This window comes from Pieris brassicae, chromosome 9 (assembly GCF_905147105.1).
Source record: "Pieris brassicae chromosome 9, ilPieBrab1.1, whole genome shotgun sequence".
NCBI lineage: Eukaryota > Metazoa > Arthropoda > Insecta > Lepidoptera > Pieridae > Pieris > Pieris brassicae.
Window position 1 is genome coordinate 8,693,301 of NC_059673.1, and position 25,765 is coordinate 8,719,065.

Below are 25,765 nucleotides of genomic sequence, written 5' to 3' on the forward strand. Positions count from 1 at the left end.
GGTTTTATAATATGTATAGTGTTCATGTCTAAGTGTCAATACTTCAAACATAATAGAGTGTTTTGATTGAATTCAGCTTAATGTTCAATCATGAAATTGTACCAAACATTATATAATTTATTCGTTTACTGTCATTGTAACGACTTCATCGATTTGTGAGTGAAATTCAAATCATTCATTATTAGAACTGGGACATGATTTGGTTAGATTTCGCGTGGTGTTAAATTCGGCCATGTTCTTTTATACGAAAAACTTAAAAGACGATGCAATGGACATCAAATGATTCTATTTGTCAAGTCAAAAACTGTTAAGCAATGAAATATTTAGAACTTAAATTCGTAAATCATTTAAGACTTAAGTTTTGAGCTCAGTAGTAATGGCAAGGGCAAATGGAGGATTCACCAACATCTTCCCTCTGTTCCATTCAATTTGTGTATATTACGATCCCTAGTGAGCTCAGTAATTCTCTCTCTCTATAGACAACTCTATAACATTATCCCTTAATTGAATTTTCAATCATTTTGCATATTGAACTGAACACACAGTAAGCAAATATGTAATATTATTTATTTATTTGTAAAAGCTTGCCAATGCTCGGCACACTAATACATTGGTATAAGTAAAAAATAAAATCCAGTTTGTAATGTGACAAGCCCTTATAGCATATTCCACAGCAAGAGATATTTTTTTTTTAAAAAACTAAATAAAATCGATTTTAAAGTGACATAAGTTTCTATATATTATGTCAGGCAAGATAGCACCGGGAAAATTTATGTATACGTGCATATAGTTATGTTTTTCACGGAAAGCCACTAGCTATTGAATTATAAATGTACATTTATTCACCTTTCAGTGCGATTTACGCTAATAAGTGTTCCGGTTTTGAAACGTTCGGGGAGTAATAATTATGCTTCATTAATTAGCAAATTGAATAGTTTGGAATCATGGAGATGAAAACTATTGTGATCGAGTTACCATTTAACTGTCGCAAGTTTACATTGTCGGTCAAACTTGTTGATTATAACATTTCTTTTTATATATAAGGTTAGATTCGTTTATCGGAATATACGGCGGTACACAAATGTATACGGAGCAAATCAAGTATAAGAGTGGGCGCCGTATGGACGGACCCATGTTTCCACATGGGACGGAAATAAAGATTAAGAAGATTAAGCTTACTTAAGGCTGGTGTAGCAGATTTTGAGGAGCAGAAAGTTTAGTGACTTATCCGTGCATCTCACTGCTATATTGTATATTGTAACCCAATTACTTTGTTAGTAACGTACAATTTTTTGACTATATTAAATGGCTATTTCATTCATATCCTAATGTGGACCGAATCACTCTGCTCACCATAAAGTACTTTATAATACGCGTTCAATTCTGCCTCATTGAATTTCCATTAAATGGCAAGAGCGAAAAGTCATTTGTAGGTGGGTGGGTAAATCCGGTAATATATGAGAAATCTACATTTGCTCCGAGACAATGAGATCGCTGACGGCGTGAATAATCTTGTCGGAATAGTTCAATATCCAAACTAATGGGTGGCTTTTCAAAGCTTTTAAACAATTTGCATTTGAGCGTGTATTTAAATCCGTAAAGCCGTCTTTTAAAAAGAGGTTTTGCAGTGATTCATGCATTATTACGAACGTACTTTTAGGTAGGTCAAATAAAGAGCTAACATTTTTTTCACAATATGTGCAAAGGCTTTATGTATTGCACTGGCAAAGTCTAAATTCACATATAGAAATATACACATATAAATAATCTTAAGAATAAGCCTATGTTAACAGGCCCTTCACTAATATTACATTTAATTTATCTGCTTCACACATTTTGTTGTTAAAGTTGAGAATAATTTGTTTTTATATTTACATTACAAAGCTTCAAAATGAAACCGCATTTCACCAAAATACAGTAAGTACTTTTAAAACTAAACTTCGTTGGAAATTCTCCACTCTACCTGTAACATTGAAAATGATTTCAATATTTAACTAATGTTACAAGTGACGCAAGTGGAAATGGATAGGCCATACACTCCCAAAAGATTCAAATTATATCCCCAAGCAGGCACTTGATTGAATGTGTGGCTGTCTCGAGCAAACCTGGTATCGTACAGTTACAGAGGAGGGATAGGGAGCCGGACGGACTTGGATCACGAGGCTCAAGTTCGAACGAGATGGAGACTTATCATGGACGCCCTCTGCCCCATCTTGGCGTTATAGAACATTTAGTCAAGTCTATAAATAAATATATAATTTTGTGTTTATCATTACACAAATATCATGAAGATCATCTCGAAGCCTATATAAACAAACTTGGGTCCTGGCTTCGAATGTTGTCATGCAATTAAACAAAAATAGCTAATTATTTATTTACTAGTGAATTTATTACTATTTGTTAACACAAAGTTAATTGGATTTTATTCCTATGATATATTCATATCGTTAACTAAGACATTATCACAATGGTTAATAATAATAAAGCCCGTTATATGTCAATAATGACAAAAGATTTTTTACATTATATTAATCTTGCTATCCTATATCCTAGCTACCTTCAGTACCATCGATCGGAATCCCTTCACGGGTTAAGGCCTCCAGCTTTTTCCAACTGACTCTGCCTCTGGCTTTCTTTCTCCAGTCGCTTTAGGTTAGAAATATGTACATTTTATGGATTACTTTCTTTGCAATATGAGTCTCAAATCTATTATAGTACAAAATATATTGAATAAAATTGCGCTAAAGTAAAAAAAAATAAAAACAAAAACGACTAATATACAGAATAAAAGGTTTATTATGTATATTAGTCGTTTTTGTAAGCTAAATCAACTTTTCATCGAAAATCGGATCCAGAATTCGAATAAGCTCAACCATTCCAGAATAATTTCATTACACAAACAATATATCCGCAATAATTCCTCAGCAACGAAATATACGCGTGTGGATCACAATCACAGTCCCCTCGTATCAAATTGAGTACATCCTCCAGTAATCGCACAATTTTGTTACTCAATCTGCTATTATAGCATTGTCTAATAAAAACGACGGTAACTCGTCACATTCCATTCTACCCGCCTCTGTGACATGAAGAGGTGGGAAGTATTGTACTAAGGTTTAGTAAATGCGAATGATAATGACAAAATATTCAATTTGATATCCAAATCCGCATGTTAGATACAGCCGAGGGAGAGGGAAAAATGTATGAACTACAAACTTCCTGTGAGTCAAAGTCAAAATAACTTTATTCATATAGGTAAACCAATATGAACGTCAAAAAAATAATTAAATTAATTCTAAATTTACATTTACTACCAGTTCGCAAGTCAAGGGTTTCTTTCCGTCACTCTGTTTAATCGCCAAGTTTTGAACTGGAGCAAATCAATCCCAAGGATTAGGTTCATTTAAATATTCGTCAATTTATAAAATGTTTTTGATTAAGTTTACGAGGGCTTTGAATTTATTTAGTGATAAATCTGTTATTTTGCTTCGGAGTTTGTGGTAAAACCTCCTTAACTTTCTCCAATATTATAATAGATTATTGACTTGACATCGACAAGAAATGAACCTACGTCCGTATATTTTGAACTTGTATACTTTTTATAATTTTATAAATTTGAATCTCACGTTTTTGATTAAGTCATTAACATTGTATTTGCATTTTCAATTAACCAGTCGTAATTGCTATGAAGCATGCATTAATCTATTAAAAATAACAGCTGTCGAATGTATGCAATTTTTTTATATATATGTACCAGTTGGATTTATAATCAAAGTGTTAATCGATTGGATATATATCCACTAAGTAGAATTTTTTTGATAAATATACCTTTCGTACTACTGAGAATAAGTACGATAAATAGCATAATTGACGTTGGAGCAGGAAATTCCCGGCAACAGTATATTTACAGAGGGTATAAGGTGTTATCACCACGCTTCAGGCACGCTCATATTCTTCATTATACATTGTTATTTTAGGGACAAAAAATCTGTGACATAATAGGCAAACATAAACACTGTCTCATGTTTATTTACTTTGTAAAAATTATAATTCTTTGTCATATTTTTATGTTATAAAAATGTAAGCAAATATATCTTTGTGTCTACGACATTGACTTTTAATATTACATTAAGTGTATTGTAATAATTTTATTTTAATTTCACGCAAATCGTTAATAAATAATTTGTACAACAGTCATAAAAGCCGTACTTAAGCCGTATTAATACAAATCTTTTAGAATAGAAATTATAATAAATTAATTTAAATATTCGTCAGTTATTTTTCACTTAATGGTAAAGTGCGAATTCTCAACCTTCGGGCCGTGCGTTTGACGACTGTCTAATGTATTTTTATTTCTATGTGCGCAATTTACCCTTGCTCGCTCGAAAGATAATACTGTGAAAGATATCAACCTGCTTAATGTGTGTTAGGCATAAATGGCTGATCACCTAATCAATCATAATTCATAACTATGTAGATACCTAAGTTAAAATTCTAATAGCTAATTTAATTATTATGATCTATCTGCATTAAACACACACTAAAAGCTATTTACCTGATTTCCAAAAACTCCTATACTGCAAGCAGATGAAACCTGGTCGGCTCCAAACCAAACTGCAGCTAGTCGAGGTGGTACATTCAAAATGAACACCTGTGATATGGCCACTATCGTCTGGCCTGTGAAACCAACCCAGAACATATCTTGTGGCACAGAGAACACTTTCATCCAGGCACCCACACATGTTCCCAGCGAACCGATAATCGTTGTCACACGGAGACCCTGAAAATTTTCTATTATTTACCCATAATACTTTAATCTCTTTGACTATCATAAATCTTAATATATAAAACAAATTCAGGTTTTTTCAGGACCGATATTCATGATTATAATTTGTTGTAATTGTCTCCCGCCTGAATAAGTGTTAAAAACCTAGGAAAGTTTACGAAAAAATAAAACAAAGAAAAAAAATCCAATACAAAATGTTTTGTTTTTTAACTGTCAAATATTTACGATAAAAACTAGCCTCAAAATAAAAAAAAATGTGTGGGTGTACTAGTGTACACACGTAAGAAGTGAAACTTCTTCGATTTGAAATGATCTACTATATGGAACTTTACAGAAATTGGTTAAATAAAATAAAATTAGATACAGTTTAACAAAAGGCTTTTATCATCATAGACATGAATACAAATAATACAATTATTTCATTTTACTTTATAATTACTAAGATTATTACAGAATTTCATTAATTATATATATTTATTACTATCATTGTTATTGTTATTATATATTTTTGTTATTAATTGCTTCGAATCTCTTCGAATCAACCGTGGTAGGGACAAGAAAAAGATGGCGCGAGACGGAAACATGTGACGCGTAACCGAAAAATGTGACGGTAAATTTATTTCTAACGCCGATAAAGAAGTTTCACTTCAAAAAACCTATTTAAATAAAGGTGTTGATTCGATAATCTACAATATTCGGATAAAGATAGAAGTATGCCACTAATGAAAAAGGTTGTCCAATATTTATGAATGCGTTCAGAAATTTATTTTGTGTTGGTAAACTAAGAAATATATCTCAATCATCATATATCATGTATTGCAATTCGGTGATAGTAGTGATATTTATTTTGTATTACTTTCATAAAACCATTGAGCGAATCTGTATTAACATTCATTGACTGTTAGGCGGTACGAAGTTCGCCGGGCCAGCTATTATTAATATCAAATTGTCTAGGTTTTGCATCTTCTTAAATGCTACAGCACTCTGCTATGCTATAAAGCATACTGGATTACGATTATCACAGAAATTGAAAACACAGGTTTCAAGGAATACCTATTTTCTTATTAAATAACCATGCATTGTTTGAGACCTACAGGACTAAGCATACAGCAAACTTATATAATTTAAAAATCCTTTCACAAGCTTCGGTTTGTATATAGTAAGCGACTTCAAACTCATTTCATAACGTCTATAAAGGAAAAGTTCTGGATAAAATTGGAAATATTTTGAGTTTCAAATCTCAAGATTCAGAAAGCTTATTAATCTATAGACTACGTAAGCATGAGCCTATAAAAAGTAAACACGCAAAGTGCATTTGTGTATAATTAAGTGGTGTGGCCCACTGAAAATTATATTGGTAGTGACATCTAATTTACAACAAACACAAAATAAAAATAATAATAATCAACAAAAAATATGGAAAGAAAAAAAAGGAAAAACACATTTTACGTGTGTGTGTTGTGGCAGTAACCATATGGCCCAGCATTATGGTAGCAGACGTGTTCCACAGCGCTGGTACTTCTTTTAGATACAACTTTTAGAACAGTTAGTTTGTAATTAAAGCTCAGTTCGGCCTATTTAAGTAAGGCCGGTTAAATTATTATTATTTAATAAAATAATTACTTTTTCTTTCTTTCTAAAAGAAGATGCCACGTAGCTAAAGGATTATTTATGAAGTACAAAAAAGCCTCGTAGTTTTTTTAGTATCAAAAAGGTTTTTAAGCGAGGATGTACAAGTGCGAAATGTATAGGAAATAATAGTTGCAATCAAGGCCAATACGGAGCTATTTCCTAAATCATCCTACATAATAAAAATAACAATAGTCTGTAATTTTGTATTATCGTCACGCGAATAGTATTTGTACAAGGTCAGCTTGTCAGTTTTATATCAACCTTCCTATCGACTCCTGGGGTTCAGTCACATTAGTCCCGCCTAAAGGTTTTAGCGTGCAACGTTCATCCGATCGTTTGTTCGAACCCCGGCTATCACCAAAGGACATTCGCTCTATGTGCGACTTTAACACTCAAACATGCCTCAAAAAAGTTAACGTCGTGTGTCAGGCCCAGACAGATCACTATTAGCAAAAATGATCACAAAACGGACTCAGGAATCTGAGGCCCAACAGGTTGTTGCGCTACTGGTTTATTTTTAAATACAGTTAGTACGAAGTTATATCACCTACTCGTCTAATTATTTAGTAAAGTCTCTCAACGTGTAGTACTAATCTAACTAGCAATATACACGAACTAAATTTACTTTAAAGTAATCTCTTTAAATAACAAACACACTTGCGTTAAAATAATCTTTTAATAGGATAAGGAAAATAATCACTTGTTTAAATAACATTGTTATTATAACGTATATACTCGAGGTCTAATGAGACTTTACATATTTTTTTCTGATTTTGTAAAAATATTTCATTTATTAAATTTCCTAATTAATTGATTTGAAACAAATTAAATTGCTTTTTATTGTGTATAAATTCGTAAATTAACGGCTAAACGTGCGAATCTCATCCCTAAAGTCATCTCAGCTGCAGAGCCAATGGGCAGCAGATGTAGAAATCTGAGGATATTCAAGTTGGATAGCTCCTAGATACCATTACAGATAAAGTTGCAATAATAGAAAGTGATATAGGATTGAAATTACTGCAATATTTTTACTGAAAATGTCCATTCCGTGATTTCCGGTCTTCAATAAATTCTTTTATAATGAGGAGATTGTTTGTTTGCATCGAAACGACTCCAAAATTACTGGATCAATTTAAAAATCATTTTCACCATTGAAATCCTACAGAAACTCTGATGAATAGACCATGGTACAATTTCAAAAAAGTTCGGATACCGTATGAAAACTTCAAGAATGTAAATAATACCGATAAAAATACCTATATCGCGTACGCTGCTAAACACAAGAACAATAGAGCAAAGTAGGTACTACAGTTAAATAGCAGATATCAATATCTTTAAAAAAAATGTGTGCCTGTACTAGTGTACACACCTAAGAAGTGAAACTTCTTTATGACCTTATTTTTCGAAAAATGATCTACTATATGCAACTTTACAGAAATTGGTTAAATAAAGTTCAATTAGATAAAGTTTAACAAAATGCTTTTATTATCATAGACATGAATTCAAATAATACAATTATTTCATTTTATCTTATTACTACTAAGATTATTACAGAATTTCATTAATTGTAATATATTTATTACTATCATTGTTATTGTTATTATATATTTTTGTTATTAATGGCTTCGAGTCTCTTCGAATTAACCGTGGTAGGGACAAGAAACAGATAACGTAACAGAAACATGTGACGCGTAACCGAAAAATGTGACTGTAAATTTCTTTCCAACGCCGATAAAGAAGTTTCACTTCAAAAATCCCTGATATCTTGTTTAACTATAACATTTACTATAATATCCAGCCGTACCTGAGACTGAACACTAGTTTATCATAAATAGTTACAAGATAGGTATAATTGGTATTATCTTTTATTTGTCCTTTTTTATTGTCTTTTTTTCTATTAGTTTTGTCTAAATGACTATACGTCTTATACGTATTTTTGCGCTATTTCTTGCTACCTTTATTTTTTTTGGGCAGGGGGCAAACGGGCAGGTGACTCACCTGATGTTAAGTGATACCACCGCCACCCATGGACACTCTAAATGCCATAGGGCTCGCTAGTAAGTTGCCGGCCTTTTAAGCTACGCTCGAAATCGATAAGGCCGCCAGTTGCCCTCCATTTACCTTAATAGTACTATGTTTCAGTATTGTCCCGTTATTGCGGTTGTTACGACGTTTTTATAAATAAATAATATTTAAATATAACGTCATTTTCAAATCTTTAACTAAACGTCAAAACAAATCAACCGGATCACTATTGTGTATTGTCATTTATTGTTGTTGTAAAAAGCAATTCTATGCACTCCAGTTTCTTTATCTGACTAGTCTACGGCCTTACTATAAAACGTGGATGAATTATTGTATTTGTTACCGTGGTTACTGGTCTTATGAAGTGAGATTCAACGCGAAGTATGAATGATACCATTAGGGCAAGTTTTCAAACTATAACTCTCACAGTCAAAAATGTATTGCAGTTGGCGTAGATTCGACTCTGACTTTTCCCCTTGTACCCATTGTAACAAACACGATACAAACCCAGACTTCGTACTAGTAGGAGATAAAGATAAAACTTCATAAAACAAAATCCAGTTATAAACCGGTAGTGTTCGAAATACATAATTTCGATTTAATAATTTTAGCTGAGGGTGATCCCAAATATTTTTTTCTCAGCCGATCGTCACATTTATTAGTTGACTCATTGTTGAGATTTACTCGGGTTAAGTTAGACACATTTTTATTTTGATATATAAATAAATAAACCAATAGCGCTACAACCTTTTTTAGGTCTGGGCCTCAGATTTCTGTACCTGTTTCATGATCGTTTGTGAATTGAATAGGCAATTAGGTCAGCCTGCTGTGCCTGACACACGCCGTCGACATTTTTTTTGGGGTAATTTATTAATATTTGAAGCGTAAAAATCCTCATAAACAGTATTTGCTCTGCGTAGAGCAAGAACGGCAAGAAGAACTGGCAAGAAACTTTCCGCCACTCTGTTTAATCGCCAAGTTTTGAGTCATACAAATTGTTTGAACTGGAGAAAATAAATTCGCGGATACGGTGTCCGGCTTTTAAGAACTGGTACACTACTTGCATGAAGGACAATAATTCGAATTGGTTAGGGAATTATTTAGATAGTGGAGGCATGAAAAAACATGTCTTAAAAGTTCCTAAAATAACTTCGAAATAATCGTTTGGCACTTTCTATCTATATTTGCTACTCACTGTTTGGCAGTGTATTTCTATAATATCTTAATTATTTTTCCTCTCAATCATATTATCCCTAAAAAGCAAATAGCAGTAACAGATATCTTTCAAACGGAAGCAGTTTCCCATCGCGCGACCAATTGATATACCACAATATTTTCACAAGAGAGTATTAAAAATACCAAGGTATCATTCTTAGGCATTGTTTTGCGCACTCGAGCGTTGCTACGTGTCGTTTTTCTGTCAGAAAATAAACATGTGTAGTTTGCGGTTTGAAGTACACTTGCTTCGTTCCCAAATTGACTTTTTGACGTTCCAATATTTTAAATGGGCCAGTTATACATACTGTACTTTAAGAGTAATTAATTTACAGTAAAATCGTATAGCGTTTTAAATCAATAAGCTCCGTTTTCAGCCATGGTACCAACAAGCGCTGTACCAGATTTCAAGAGTTTGAAGTTGGTTCGAATTAAAGTATTCAGAAGTCGGAACTATCGTTACAAGGCAGTGCTAATCAAACATCACTTATTAATATCAATTTACGAACGTTTATAGGCGTTTACTAATGACTTTTATGAATCTCATTTGTATGAGTAATGAAATGTATAATTAATTTCCTATTTCATTCATTTTATTTATAATTACTAATTCAATGTATATGGTACATTACTAACAATATAGGGCCAAATTTAGACGAAAAATATCTTTTATATACGACTAGAGTGATAGTTTTTTAAATCAAACTTTTTTATACTAGTAATAAATCATTGGGTGTATTTGATTTTAAAATTGATACAATTAACGTTAAATCGTTACCGTTCTGGAATAAGAAATACTGAAAACAAAAATATTTAACTCATATACTTTACTTGACTTTAAACTCATGGCAAACTATCGTCTACGCGGCAAAACTCGCTAAAACAAATAAAAATAATTAATCATCTAATATTCCAAAAAACTGTAACTTACAAATTATTCATTCACATCGAATAAGGTCACATTCGCAACTAATTTTTGCAAGCCGCACACCACAATATGAATGCTCTATACTGTGACTAACATTGAAGATTATCCCAGCGGCACACGTAGCGGATAAATTTACCCCCACAATTATATATAAAGTACAAATAGCTATTGAAGGTTTTATATATATATATATATGGATATCGATAAAAATAAGGTTTTTTTTTTCAAATATAAAACATCAAATTAGTGTAGCTCAAAGACATGTGAAACTGTTATTTTATGCTGTTTTGGTAATAAATCATTATAATTGAATCAGAACTACCACTATAGCTACACTGAAGGCTATTTATTTAATATTATCATTTATTATTGAAATTATGTCGTCTATTCTATCTATCTATTGCTGTGAAGTTAGTTATAATTATTTTATTAACACTTTGTTGCATACAAAAATATAATACAGGTCACATAATACAATGAAATGGAGGGCAACTGGCGGCCTTATCACTTTCGAGCGATCTCTTCCAGGCAACCAAATATCGAATTGAATTTCCACTTCACGTCACCCATTTATTTCGCGGCAATGGCAGAAATGATTTACGTTCAACCCGTACACGGTCCAGTTTGCGAACATCCTTATACATTATCTTCTTTTCCGTAAAATATTACACTAACATTAGCATACCCGAGAATCGCATGGGATCGCATGCCATGATGACGAAGGGCAGTCTTAATTAATGAAGATAATTTTATTTTACATATTACAAAACCTTAAAGATTAATTAATGTTAATTATAAAAATGATAGTACGCAAAATATTAACTAATTACGATTTTGTTCGTTGAAAGTGTTTTACTTGGGCTATTTATATAAGTATTATTTCACATAATAGGTAGTAGCAAATATTCAATTTCCGTTATCCAATGTACTGGACATTCAGTTTTTTTTACCAGTTATCTACAAGTAAAAAACATGTCTTACCGCTTAGAATGAAATAAACTGTGCTCTAGCTACTTTTAACGTCAGAGAACAGTTAACCTATCATACGTAACCTTTTCAGTTTATAAAATAGTTCTAGTAACAAAGAGCAGTTTAGTGTCCATTGATGACAAAATATCCGCCTGATTCAGTGATTTTCTGTTTCAACTGAAAAACGGAATCTGCCTGCACTCTGTCACTGCCATTAAACTAATAGCTTTTCGATGTTTTTCCTATGCACTGTTTCGAGATTTAATAAAAAAAATCGCTATTATTCACACATAATATTATACCTTACCAATATAGCAAAAGATGCGGACAAATAATGCTCAGTGTCATACAGAGTCAATTTTATCACAAACTAAAACCCCCGCATGTTTGAATCCCTTTAAGACCCAAGACGACTAATTACTTTCAATATTTAATTTCATATGAACGAGTTAGCTGTAATATTGACAGGTGAATAATAAATAATATAGTGGCGCTTCAACCATGTACGGGTCTTGGCCTCAGATTGAATCCGTTTCTAAGACCACTTTTATTGCATATACTAGTAGGTAATCGACCTTGTGCCTGACACTTTTCATCGATATTTAGATTTCGTCCTGAAAAAATCCTACGACTGTTAGGTGCGTACATAGACAAAAATCCATTGGTGCTCAGTCGAAGGTAAACCAGCGACTTCCGGGATGAGAGTCGAAGCCACTACCAATGCCGCCTGATTGAAAGGGGGTTCGTATTATAGTTCGTTCAGCTTCTTTACTAGCGTCAATCTAAATATCCTTATAATTTACACATTCCCTAATTATTACCACTTCGTTACATTAAAATAAAAATAAAATTAAAAATAATTAAATCAAAAGGAAGGCAACTGGCGGCCTTATCGCTTTCGAGCAATCTCTTCCAGGCAACCACTGTGAGTAAAGAAAGTATTAAATTACATAAGATAGGCAAGAAGTGCAAAAACCCACTAACAAATTTTTAAATTGATCCTAAATTAATGAGCAATAAGTACAAATACACAACATTCAAAATTTTAGCTTGAAAAAACACACAAGCATTAAATTTAGCTTTAATCTCACACATAGCTGGTATAACACTTATCATGTACATCTACCTAAAATCAGAACCGTGCAAAAATTTAACTTATTTCGGAGTGAGTCTTTACAACAGCTTGCCTTTCTGGAGGCACGGGAAATAACAGCAGTAGAGTTTGAAAATGTTTATTTATTATTGTTACAAGACAGAGTCTATAAATAAAAATATTATGGTCATGTACGACGGTCAATGTAAGCAACATTACAACATAAGGCTAACACAATATAATACATACAAATTAACATACTGACTTCATCGCATTATTCCAAACCGTACTTACTAAGGGGATAAAAATCGAGAAAACTGTGATTGAGTGTTTAGTTAAATTGTTTTCCTGATGAGTTTGTTAAAAATTCACGGTAATTTTATTAACAATTTCTAATTATAAAATTTGAAACTTCATTTCGCGAATATATCTTTTTTTAATATTGCATTAGGATGAAGGTTAAAACAAATAACAGAGAGTTGCCAGTTCTTGTTGTCCGTTCTACGCATTTGATTTAAAAACTCGCAGCAAATCTAAATTTTCAAAGATACACGTATTGATGATAATTGATTTTATAACTACTACTTCAAACGATAACAATAAATAAAATAATTTGTTAATGAAAATTTTTTTTATTGGAATTATAAGTTACTTATTTTAGGCGTTAAATCTATTCTTTGAATGTTTAGGTATTTTTTAAAATTATTTACGCAGTTTCCTTCTTCGGATGCGGAACTCAATAAACCCATACTTAATTTGTTCGTCAAAAGACCTCGCAAACTACGCTTCAAAAATGTTGTTTTATCTCTCAAACTGGTTTTAATTTTTAGGTTTTGATGCAATTTTAACATCGCTGTATATTATCTTAGATATCGTAATTAAAGCTGTGTTTGGAGGCTGTTGACTCATAGCCAACGTATACTAAAAGTTGATTCATAAATTAACTTCTTGATAATGTTCCACTTATTATTTCAGTAATATAATTATTACGTGTGAATCATAAACTTTGTCTTAAATAGTAGCGAAGAAATTATTAATTACTAGTTTTATCTTTTAATGGTTATACATGAAAACAAAAAGTTTTTAATTGAAATCAGCAGTCAATTTATGTGCGTGTTCAAACAATAAAACACAGCAACAAAAAATTATATTATTTTAATATAACCTTGTTAAAAAATTGTCTTGTAACGAAAAAATACCCATTTTTCATTACGTTCATTTATGCAACCTTTTTCCCTTGTTGAAGAGTATTTATCATAATAGTTCACTTACAACTTTATCCAGTAGATAACTCGCAGGAAATATAAATGGGATGTAGGTGATCATATAGACCATTGACGTCCAGTACACGGTGATACTCGTAACATCATAATATTTAACCACCGTGTCCTGTATGATGCTGTACTGTATCCACTGCATGGAGTTACTAGCAGAGTACATCACAAATATAAAGAGAACCAGCCATCGGATTGGATATACGCGATACTCAGTCGGTATTTTCTTAGGCGATTCTAAATCCCCTTTCTCAGTCACCCCATCCATAACGCTCCCGGAAACCTCCAAGCTCTTCGCATCCATTATATCTAATTTATTGTCGTTATATGGCACTTTAAATAAAACTATTTGTCTATGACATTTATTTATTATTGTCAATTCGCGCGCAATTTTAAGGCGGCGTAGACAAGTGTTCCGCGCGACCGCCTGTGTTCGACTGCATTTTCTATTTTTCTCCGAGTCGAGTTTTCCACCCTCTGACCTTCACGATGATTTAAGCCTAGTGTAATTTGTGTGCCTAAATCCGAATGACCATAACGAGTGCATACTTTGTAAAGGTTTTTTTATGACTGGTTTTATAGCGTAACGCATTTATTTTGTATTTATAAACGTTTTGTATTGTTCTTATTATCGTGTAATGTTATACAAATGCATTATTATTGCACGTATGTTTAATCTACAATAAAACATTTTATCAATAACACCAAATGAATTAAATATATTTTTTATGGGACATAAATAACTCTTATATTATTGCTTCAATAACAAATCGTTATTTTCTTATAAGATTTCAAGTAAAATTATAAGTTGAGTGTGTGTTTGATTCCCGTAGTAATAATTTATTTATGATAAGAACAGGAAGCTATAGTATAAACGCTTGAATTTTGTTGTTGTGTAAAGTTTTTATTTCCCACATTGTTTATAATAATAAATCCAGGTGTTCCAGTACCATAATAGAAGAAATAAGCTGTTTTTGTTATCATGATATTAATCCTTATCTAAAATACTAATCATCTCTAGAAATTAAATTTGAAACTGCCTTTCAAGTCATTTGATTACCATAAATGTCTTAGGAAATGTTATAAATTTTAGAGGTCAGTAATGTACATCGTTTTGAAACTATTTAAAAATAAGCTATTAGTTAGTTGTTATTTTCTATTAGAGTAGGACTGCTTTAGGGGGATGTAAATAACAATATTTACCGAAGTAAAATAATAATCAGCATGATATTTTATTAATAAAATAACATTTTAAACTATAGAATGTTTAGTTTTCAATTATCATCTTATCTAATTTTTTAAACAGACACAATGAAATACTTAAGGTACTTAAAATAGAAAATAACGCTGCATTTAATGCTTTACAATCAACTATTCTAAAAAGATATTATATAAAAATCTAAACAATTATAATATTTTAAAAATCTGGACTTCCTCAGTAAGTTTAAGGTTTTTATAAAAATCATGATTCTTTTGTGGTATTATCATTGTCAAACAAAGTAATCAAGTCCTTACTTCAGTTATCGCAACTGGCTGTTTGTATAACTTCTCTAGTATGGTCTCTTTCTCTTTCCTCTTTTCTTACTCTTGTGTATTTGAAATTGTAGTGACAGATAAGTTTTCTATTTTCAAAATAATCATATTTAAATTCTAAAACGTCAGGACAGCGCCCTTGAATTGTAACATCTATTGTTTCCATTCCTAATTATTTTCTTAGAGTTCGTATATTTAAGCCACTATATAGCCATTCCTTGAAATCTAAAATTAAATCTTGATCCACTTCTACTACTGTATAGGTTGGGACATTATATTTAGCGTAACGAAGCAGCGTTTTTGTTTTTTACTGATCTTTCTATCTGCCTCGTTTTGATTATGACCCTTTTCAAAGAAACGATGGCACAAGTCTATCTTAGGTTTGTTGTTTACAATACGATTGCGATTCTGGTCTGCGCACTTGTCTGGCCAGAATTTAAAATCTTTGACACCAGCTTCATCCTTTTTTTACAAAAGAAAACAAACAACTTGCTACTTCAGAAAACAAACGATGGTTGCGTCCCATATGTAACAAACAGTTCTTTTATTCCAGCACTAAAAATAATAAAAACAATTGTGTTTTAGATTGGTAAAACTGATGTTAACATGTGGGGTGCTATTAGTTTTATGAAAATTAAACATTGCTGTAATAATTTTCAATGAATTTGAATGAGCTTCCATTTTATCAACGTTTTCCATCTCTCTGGCTAGGTTTTGTCATCGAAATGTAACTGATATTTTAATTTCTCACTATCCAATGGTAAGGTAGGGTTTTTCGTTGAGTGATATAAGTCACATTGATCCATTTTCGGTTTTTCAACTGTTCATTGATGATATCATTATACGTATTGCCTTACTGAAACGATTCAGAAACGAATATAGTAGTATTGTTAGAGTTAGTAATATCCGCTAATAACTTTGATCTATTGTTACTCATGTTTCACAGTAATATAGTGATATTATTAATGCAAAATAACAATAAAATACACGACTTAACTGTATTATAATAGTGCGTTCTATTAGGGAAACCCCCGTAAATGACGTTACGTTCGACATGACTAGCGCTCGCGTCGATTGGCACGCTTTTAAAATCGTAGTACAAAGGTATATGTATAGTTGTCCGTATATACGACATCGATTCTTTGAAACCAATATACTTATTCTTTTATAAGTTTATCTAGTAAACCACAAAATATTAACAAAAAAATCTTACATACAAAAAGGTATTTCAAGATAAAGCAATGAGAATTTTGACATTTATATTCATTCGTCGAAATATTTGTGCGCATTGAAACAATATTTCTATATTTGTTTTCGTTAGGATTTATATTGATCCCATAAAATGTTTCGATCGTTAATGGCTTTAATTATATTTTTATTTACCCAATCAGGTGGATTTATAATTTTGATTTTTCGAATGTTGTTGTCGTTAATGTTTTTAAATATTAATTTTAATTATAATCTAAAATAGATTTTGATAAATAAAAATAAAATTTAACATTCCACCACCTGTATTGCTCGTAGTTAATGCTACACCCTCCCTCGCGAGGGGGGTGTTTTGCCCTGTTCGGGGCGTATGCCCCCTTCAGGTGGTGTCTATGTTCGCGCCCTGCTGATACAGGGCGGTAAGGGGGCGGGCATATAGCCCTTGGTGAGGGCTGCAGGCGCGCGGGGAGACTCAGTCTCTACCCGCTGCGCGCAGCCGTTTCGTATTATTTTTTTTCTTCTAAAGTTATAGTGATGTATATAACCAGGTAAAATAAATATTTTTGCTTGTTCTTCACTCTTGACTAATTTTTGTGTAATTACAATAATGGTTAATCATATTTGTAAATCAGTTCAGGATACATTTAAGTTCATCAATCATTTCATACAATACTTCGAGCATTTAAGTATACACATTTTAATTAACTAGGTTCTTTCGGCGTGAATGCCTTTTTAAATTATTTAATTTGACTTTTTCTTCAACAATTGTTTTTTCTAATCTCTCATTTTCTAATTCAAGGTTTGCAAATTTCTCGTGAATGTTGTGATTATTGTGTTTTTTGAATCCTCTTTCATGTCTAATCTATCTGGTTTTTGTTGTTTAATATGCCTTGCTGTAAATTCAATAACATTTGATGAATTTCTTCCATAGTACATCAGTGTTCTCTATCCGAATAAATATAAATATATCAACGAATTTAAGAAAGTAGTCTCTAAATTTATTTTACTATTTCACTAAATGTAACTTTTAACAAATTTGTCTTACAATCTTTGTTTTGTAGTACCAAATAAGCTATTTAATGTTTATATTGGTGCAAGTTGGTTCATTTGAACTTGGGCCGCTTAACACTTAGTCGATACCCATATGTAAGTGGTATTCAACAAAAAAATTTTCAATACCACTTACGTATTTATACAATTTAGTATAAAAGATAATTCTTTTACCACTTCTTACGGATGATTAATGTCTGTTTATTATTTGTATTTCGTTTTGCACTAAGATTTTACATAAAGCACTTCAGTCACTTATGACTAAACTGTAATTCGCATGTATATCTTATTAAAGAAAGATTATTAAACTAGCTTAATTTAAAAATATTAATAACTTTTTAGCAACCAACCGGAACTTAAAAATCTATTTTTTTACGATTGAAATAACATTAATTCTTTCAAAGAGTCTTTAATTTTGGCTGCAATCAGTTGAATTATTATCATAATCATCAGAATGGGCAAAAGATTGAGATCATCATCCCTCATAACTATTTTGGCTGTCTCAAAATCATGTTTCTTGCGTCTAATTTAATGTATTGTACGGATGAAAAATACATGCTAATTACTTTTCCTCAGCAATTACTACTCCATGCTTTCTGCTCAAATTTTTCTGCAAGGAGTTATAAATGTGAAGTTATCAAGCGGTAATCTTTTTACACTGCTAATGTACGTCAAACGCCTTTTATTGATCAAATTTTATCTTGTCAGCCGTTCAAAGTTGTAAAATATTTATTGATAAGTTTATTCGTAATTTTCATTTCGAAGTGTTTTTTTATATGTAAAAAAGAATCACAGATATTATTAATTGTACCTACTCTAAGAAAAACTGCATATATAGGTAGTAATAGAAGCCTAATTTAGACGTCAGAAAAAGTGTTAAAGTACAATCTATAAACGAACTTCAAGCCTCTTATTAACAATTCATTCCATTTATTCCAAAATTAGAACTCCAGAAATCCTCCTCAAAGCAACATAAATATAATTGTGCGGCAGGTCTATTCTAAAATCTAAAGTTCAATGAAACTTCACTGTCTGTTCACATGCAACTCAATCTTGTTTATCAACGTATAAGATAAATATCATTACAACCTAATCTCTTTAACAGGCTTACTACTTATCTGTACACAATCGACATAATTTGAAATCAGCATTTAATAGATGATAAAATACACATGTAAAATTTACACGAAATTCTATATAGTAAGACTAAACCAGACGGTTAAACAAACGAACGATAGTGCCTGTGTTTAATTGAGGAATCGCAAAGATACAGTCCTGTCCCTGATTCCTGTAACATTTGTTAATTTATCAAATGTAAATCTGCAGTGTAAAGATTTCAACCTCAAACAGTTGTTACTACTCAGGAACTAATACTACACTTCCAGCACCAGATCCTAGTAATATAAGATATTATCTTAGTATATCTTTAAGAGGAGTTTTTATTAAAAGTTATCGTATAAAAATATATTTTCGAGTCATCTCGCATAGCGACAACAAATTCCGCTAATACATTTCGAGTATTACTTATCAAAATGTAGTAAACCGATAAAAAATATAGTAAAGTGTTCGATGATTACTCAAAAGAAACTGGCCTTATCGCATTCATTTGTCTTGCTAAATTATTATTATTAAATGTAGTACTAATGTACAGACAGAATACAGAACAGTTCTAGAAAGATTTCATTGGCATTTTTGATTTTACTTCAAAAAAGCTGAAGAAAAGGTCTCACGTTATCAACAGGATATGTTATGCACAGGGAAGTTGGGACAAATCTTATTAAATGGCGCGACGCGGCGAATACGATCACCCCAAGAGACTTGCTTCTAGAATCGACTTGGATAATGAACGTCCGTGTAGAAAGTACACCTATTTCCTAATTGTGAAAAACGTAACCAACCGTCACAATTATTTCGAACCAGCTGCAGTCGAGTTACTTCTGAAACTTAGCGCCATACAATAAAAGTCCGTCCGTCCAATAGCTTTTGTATCCACTTATTAATGGATGGTATGGTGGGTTATGACAAGCTACGCCTTAGAAGAGCTTTATTATGAGTGTATCTATTTAGATTACTAGCGAGCCGAATGCATAATGTGGATATAATGGAGAGACTAAGTCTACGGGTTTCAAGGAAGAATTTGAGGCGGTGGTTGTTGTTCCTAACACTCACGCGAGCGCTTCACGTTAATAATAGGATTTATATCGAGGTAGACCTATCAGTTTGTACCCTGGCTGAGTTCAAAAGAACTGCTTGTTATATTAATAGTTATAAGATGTGAGTATATAATTTTTACAATAATTGTATTTTTTGTCGCGTAGTTCTATCGCATTAGTAAAGATATAATTATTATATTGTGAATAAATAAGTGTTCATAGTTAGCGATGTCACGTGACCCTTCAGCCCGTTTGCCCCCTAATTAATAAAAAATATAAATACAAAATATTGACCTCCAATTTCAGTTTCCAAACTAGCTTTTCTAGACAAATATGATACATATAAATGCCTAAAGGTTATTTCATTATTTCAGTATAATCGAAACGATTAGGTTGCTTCATCGGCTTGACGGGGCAATTAAAATTACTCGCTGAGACAGCGAAATTTCCTAGAAATGGCACTTATTAACTGCCTTGACTGCCATTTTCAAATTTAATTAGGATGCTGCCTCTGTAGCTTAATAGGAAACGCAGATGACCTTGACTTCAATTCCAATAAATACAAAGACCAAACTATAATTGCATTAAACTGAAGATCTAATTGGCGAAATGTTTAACGAAGCCATGATTACTCATAAAAATAGTAATACTACGATATTAAATTTTTTTTAAGAACAGCTTACATCTCGAGACACTTCGTCATTATTTCAAACTTGAAGTTAGAGGGTGCTCAGTTACACAGTGCACATGATAAGTCGTGATAGTTTTATTAAGAAGTAGGCACTTATATATTAATAATTCATATTATAAATCAAATTGTTAACAGTAATTATTATTATTAATACAAGTAGAAATCCGATGCACCATAAACCAGAAGGAAATGTGCAAACTCATTATGTTTATCCGAGAAAAGGAAACGAATTGGAAATATATTGTTTCTAATGTACCATATAATCGCTTATATGTATTGATGTCATATAAAACTCGAACACATGACATATATTTTATGAGCAGTATAAAAACATACAATCTGTTACATCGAAGTATCTCGCTGGGACCAAAAACTGAAAACTTTATGTCTATAAGAGATTGCTACTAAAACGGTTATATCCAATATTTTAGGTGTCTGAATGATATGTGCACTAGTGACGTCACACTTGTAGTCATATATAAAATGTCTTAAAGGTTAAAAAAAATGGCGAGTTTAGCCTTCTCGTACACTAGATCCACTTAGCGTCATACGCGCCATAATCGTCAATTGGACACGAGCTCACCAACCACATGAAGTGATTCTGCCCCTGACTGGTCTAGACATTGTTGAACTATATTGTGTCGAATGTATTGAATCAAATGCAAACGATACCACGAGAAGACATAAAATACTTCCACACGTTTGCGAATTATTTAAAACTAAATCATGATTTTCTTTAATCATTGACGCACTTTTAAATAATGAACGTTTTATATTTTTTAGTTTATTGTATCGGTGTAAAATTTAAGAATAATATTATAGCGATATCATGACTTCTAGTGATTGTCATTTCCATGGGCGGCAAGTATCCCTTAACATTAGTATAACAAGATGGTCACATCATATGATATGAGGATATCAGAAGAAAACTCGACTAAAAACGTAATCGTCAATTCAATAAATATTTAAGCAAATGTATAAGCTGCGCCTTAGTATGTGTCAACAATCCGAGTTTTAGTGCATTCTACATAATCCCCACAGTGGTCTGCTTGGGGTGGAGGATGATCTGGGGCTCGTGATCTGTGCATACCCACTAAAACCCAACTTCGCCACCAACACACCCTCTGGCGCGAGGCACGCTAAATGTTCATTGTTAGTTGAGTTAGTTAGAGAGTTAGTCAGCGGTCAAAAACTAATTCCGTTCCATCCAAACATTCTAATCTATTAAATTGCCGAAATAACATGATTTATTTATATTTAATTCTTATACTTTTTATGGACTTAAAAGGACAAAAACAATATTTAAAACATACGATTGTTTACGCCTAAATCAAAAACACTTAATATATTGTTACCAATTTAATTTGTACTTTAGCCGCTTTAAATTAATGAAGGTTCGGGTCTGACAGATGCTACCATTAAGGCTTTAAGGAGATGAGTCGTTAACAACTTAAGTTGAGTCGCTAAATAGTATATAATCTCATATAATATTCCAAAAACAAAACCATCGCCACTACCCTGTGCATACATGTAATCTTTATGTTAGTTTCTGTTAGAGGTCGCCGATAAAACAGTGGTTGCCTGGAAGAGATCGCCAGAAAGCGACAAGGCCGCCTGTTACTTTTCATCTAGTTATGCCAATTGTATTATATTATTAATAAATAAGTCGTAAACGTTTCCAAATTTTTGTAAGTTAAAAAATATGTCTCCCTATTCCGTATATCTAAGTACAAGATATGTTTTATTATTATTTTCACATCCACGTTGTGTAAATTGTAACGGACCTAACATTCTGATTTTGTTTAATAGTTGTCTACATGTTAACTTATTACGAAACATGTACAAATTCGTAACGCGTGAAGTATACAGGAGCTACGTTGCGTTTTTCGATAGCTTTGGAGTATTTTACTTACGTGAACATTTTACTGCTTCAATATTTCTAAACATTCATCTAAGTTTAATAACATCAACACATTAATCTCAATTTTGTTCCCAGGTATGCATTGTTACGTGACAATAGCGTAAAAAATTTCGACCAATACATACCAATGACGAATCATTATTATTAGGACGTCTTTAATTATAATCATATAACGCTAATTATTTAGAGACTTAATTTTAGTTTAACATATAGTAGGTTCAGATTACTGCGTGTGTTTTCCAGCTACCTTCAACGGCTGCCTTCGTGATTTTTAAGTTCTGATGAATGCTAACGAATTTTCCTTATCTTACTGACAAGTGTTAATTAGATCTTAGAAAATCCAACATAACCATTATAGTGATTTAATTTAAATGGTTTCTATATGCCTATTGCAAGAATATACAAGCCTCTTTTAAAAATAAAAAAATGTGTGCGTGAACACGTAAGAAGTGAAACTTCTTTATGACCTTATTTTACGAAAAATGATCTACTATATGCAACTTTTCAGAAATTGGTTAAATCAAGTTCAATTAGATAAAGTTATCCAAAATGCTTTTATTATCATAGACATGAATACAAATAATACCTTATTACTACTAAGATTATTACAGAATTTCATTAATTGTAATAGAATTTTTACTATAATTGCTATCGTTATTATATATTTTTGTTATTAATGGCTTCGAATCTTTTCAAATCAACCAATCAACAATCAAGAGGACAAGAAAAAGATGGCACGTAACGGAAAAAGCTGACGCATAACCGAAAAATGTGACGAATGTGACGACGATGTGATTGTAAGTTTTTGCCAACGCCGATAAAAAAGTTAAAATCTGTAATAATACAACCTTTTTAGGTGGTCTGGGCCTCAGATTTCTGTATCTATTTGATTTTATTTGTCAATCTAATAGGCAAGTAGAATAATAATAATAATCATATAACGTAATCAGCCTACGGCAAGTTTCGTTTCCTCACGCTGTTTTCCTTCACAGTTCGAGTGAATGTTAACTGCGCACATATATTTCTATATAGCATAGTCCATTAGTCCATTGGTGCAAGGGCGGGGATCGAATCTACGACCTCAGTGATCGGAGTCACACGATGTATTCACTAGCCCAACACTGCTTTGCTTTCAATTCTATTTTAGTAATGGAAATAAGGATAAAAGAACGAAAAACTTACTGTTTTATCCAAGAGCCAACTCGCCGGAAATATCAAAGGCACATACGCGATCATATAGACCATTGAAGTCCAAGACACAACTTTGCCGGTCACACCATAGTAGTTTACCACTATATCAGATATTATCGTATACTGAGTCCATTGCAGCGCATTCGAAGCCGAGTACATTACGAAAAATCCTAGCATTAACCATCTAATCTTAGACACTTTATATTGTGGTTCATTCACATCTAAAATAATCCCATCCATAACACTTCCAGGTATTTCATACTTCGGATCCTCATCTGATAGATAAATCTTCGGTATTTCGTTTTGTAATACTTGTCCATTATTCGTGAACATTTTATCTTACACTAAACACTTGTGGTCCCCGATACGTCCAAAGGTTGTCTTACAGTCCTTGATTAAATCTCTTAACTGATAGATAACGCTATCAATAAACGATTATTCGAATTACGCCGAACTGATCGTAATAAATCTTCAGTTCAGTGAAAATGTTTGTCTCTTTATAGTCTATGAAGAAAGACACCGTATTTAATCTGAACGAATGTTTTTTTATTTGTACGAAACTGGATAGAACTATGTCCCCAATCCCACCCGTTAATGCGGTGTGATGTGTGTTTGTCTATGTTATTACAAAGGGATACCTTAAGGCGAATTATTCTAAAACACTTTGATATATTAAAACGCGATTATAAAATACTTAAAACTACGTGTTTAGTTCTTACCGCCTCCGCGCGTATGTTACGAAATGCGTACATTTTTAATGCTGTTTTTATTATGGAAATGTGATCGTAAAATAAATTGAAACACTTTAAAACGAAAAACATTTCACTTAACCCTGTTTTTCCTCAAACACATCATACATATTTAACCCGCCATTGTTATTTTCAATGAATTTGTCACATTAAACGTCAAAGAAGTAAATAACATATAACACTCCACAGTATCACGAATTTTAGAAACAAAACTGTATTCTTTTTAAATTTATATAGTAAATATTAGAAATTTAAAGAAATCGGGAAAACAAAATTGTTCCCGCTCATTTAGCTTCAAAGCGAGAGTGATAAGGACAAACTATTCAATAGTTGAAGTCTACAGCTAAAATTCAGTAAAATTTAATGACGCGACTGGCGTGTTATCTTTCCACATAAATAATTCAGAGCGCGTTCAATCGAAATAAATGATGTCTATGTTATACATATTTAATAAATATATATTTTAAATTTACGTATTTTTAAATGATTGTTTAAAACGTTGCGTGATTTAAGCTGATACTCATCAGCACAGTTTTAACTTTATATTCAAAATAATTTGAGCAGAGTTGGCCTAGTGGCTTCAGCGTGCGACTCTCATCCCTGAGATCGTAGATTCGATCCCCGGCTGTTCACCAATGGACTTTCTTTGTATGTGCGCATTACATTCACTCGAACGGTGAAGGAAAACATCGTGAGGAAACCGTCATGTCTTAGACCCAGAAAGTTGACGGCGTGTGTCAGGCACAGGTGATCATCCTACTTGCCTATTAGATTGAAAAATTATCATGAAACAGATACAGATCTAAGGCCCAAGACCTAAAGAGGTGTAGCGCCACTGATTTTTTCAAAATAATTTCATCATTGAGATAAACGCGTTTAAATCTGGTAATATTTTCCTATAAATCTGTGATAAAAGCATATATAAGAGAAATAGAATGCATATATTGATTTTGTAGTCGTTAATATTTTCTAGATCCGTCAGCGGACACCATTTTCCTAAAAAAAAACATTCCTAAACCTCTTTATTACTTGTAAAAAATAGTATTATATTAATGATTGTTTTCTTCCACTCGCTGATTCCTCGCTGCGTTTCGTGCGTCTTGGCATAATATATTTGAACGACATCAAAACAATGACTTATTTCTGTAAATCTATCGTCGGAGATTTCACTGGTGAACCGTACAAAAATCCGTTCAGAAGTGTTTATCGCGTAAAATACAGTCGCGGCTTTATTAAGAATTATATCGCGGATCGCAACTATTCTGATCTCACACAGTAATTGTTACATGATAAGATAAAAATGACGTTTAATCTTTATCACCTAATCTCTAGTTAAATTCCTTTGAATA

The 25,765-nt window shown here is 32.2% G+C and overlaps 1 protein-coding gene across 4 annotated transcripts in view; it reads right to left on the minus strand.

Moving 5' to 3' along the window:
* Positions 1-25,765, minus strand: part of LOC123714105 (uncharacterized MFS-type transporter C09D4.1) — a 32,385-nt gene that overhangs the window by 5,634 nt on the left and 986 nt on the right. The window contains exons 2-3 of one of the 4 annotated variants that reach the window (XM_045668235.1): positions 23,659-24,121; positions 4,556-4,780 (exon numbers count right to left, since the gene is read on the minus strand). In XM_045668235.1, coding sequence (XP_045524191.1) covers positions 4,556-4,780; positions 23,659-24,000 — 567 coding nt within the window. In that variant the 5' untranslated portion in view covers positions 24,001-24,121. Of the gene's footprint in view, positions 1-4,555; positions 4,781-13,920; positions 14,466-23,658; positions 24,605-25,765 lie in introns of those variants that run through there. The other 3 variants (XM_045668236.1, XM_045668234.1, XM_045668237.1) reach the window with 3 other exon arrangements.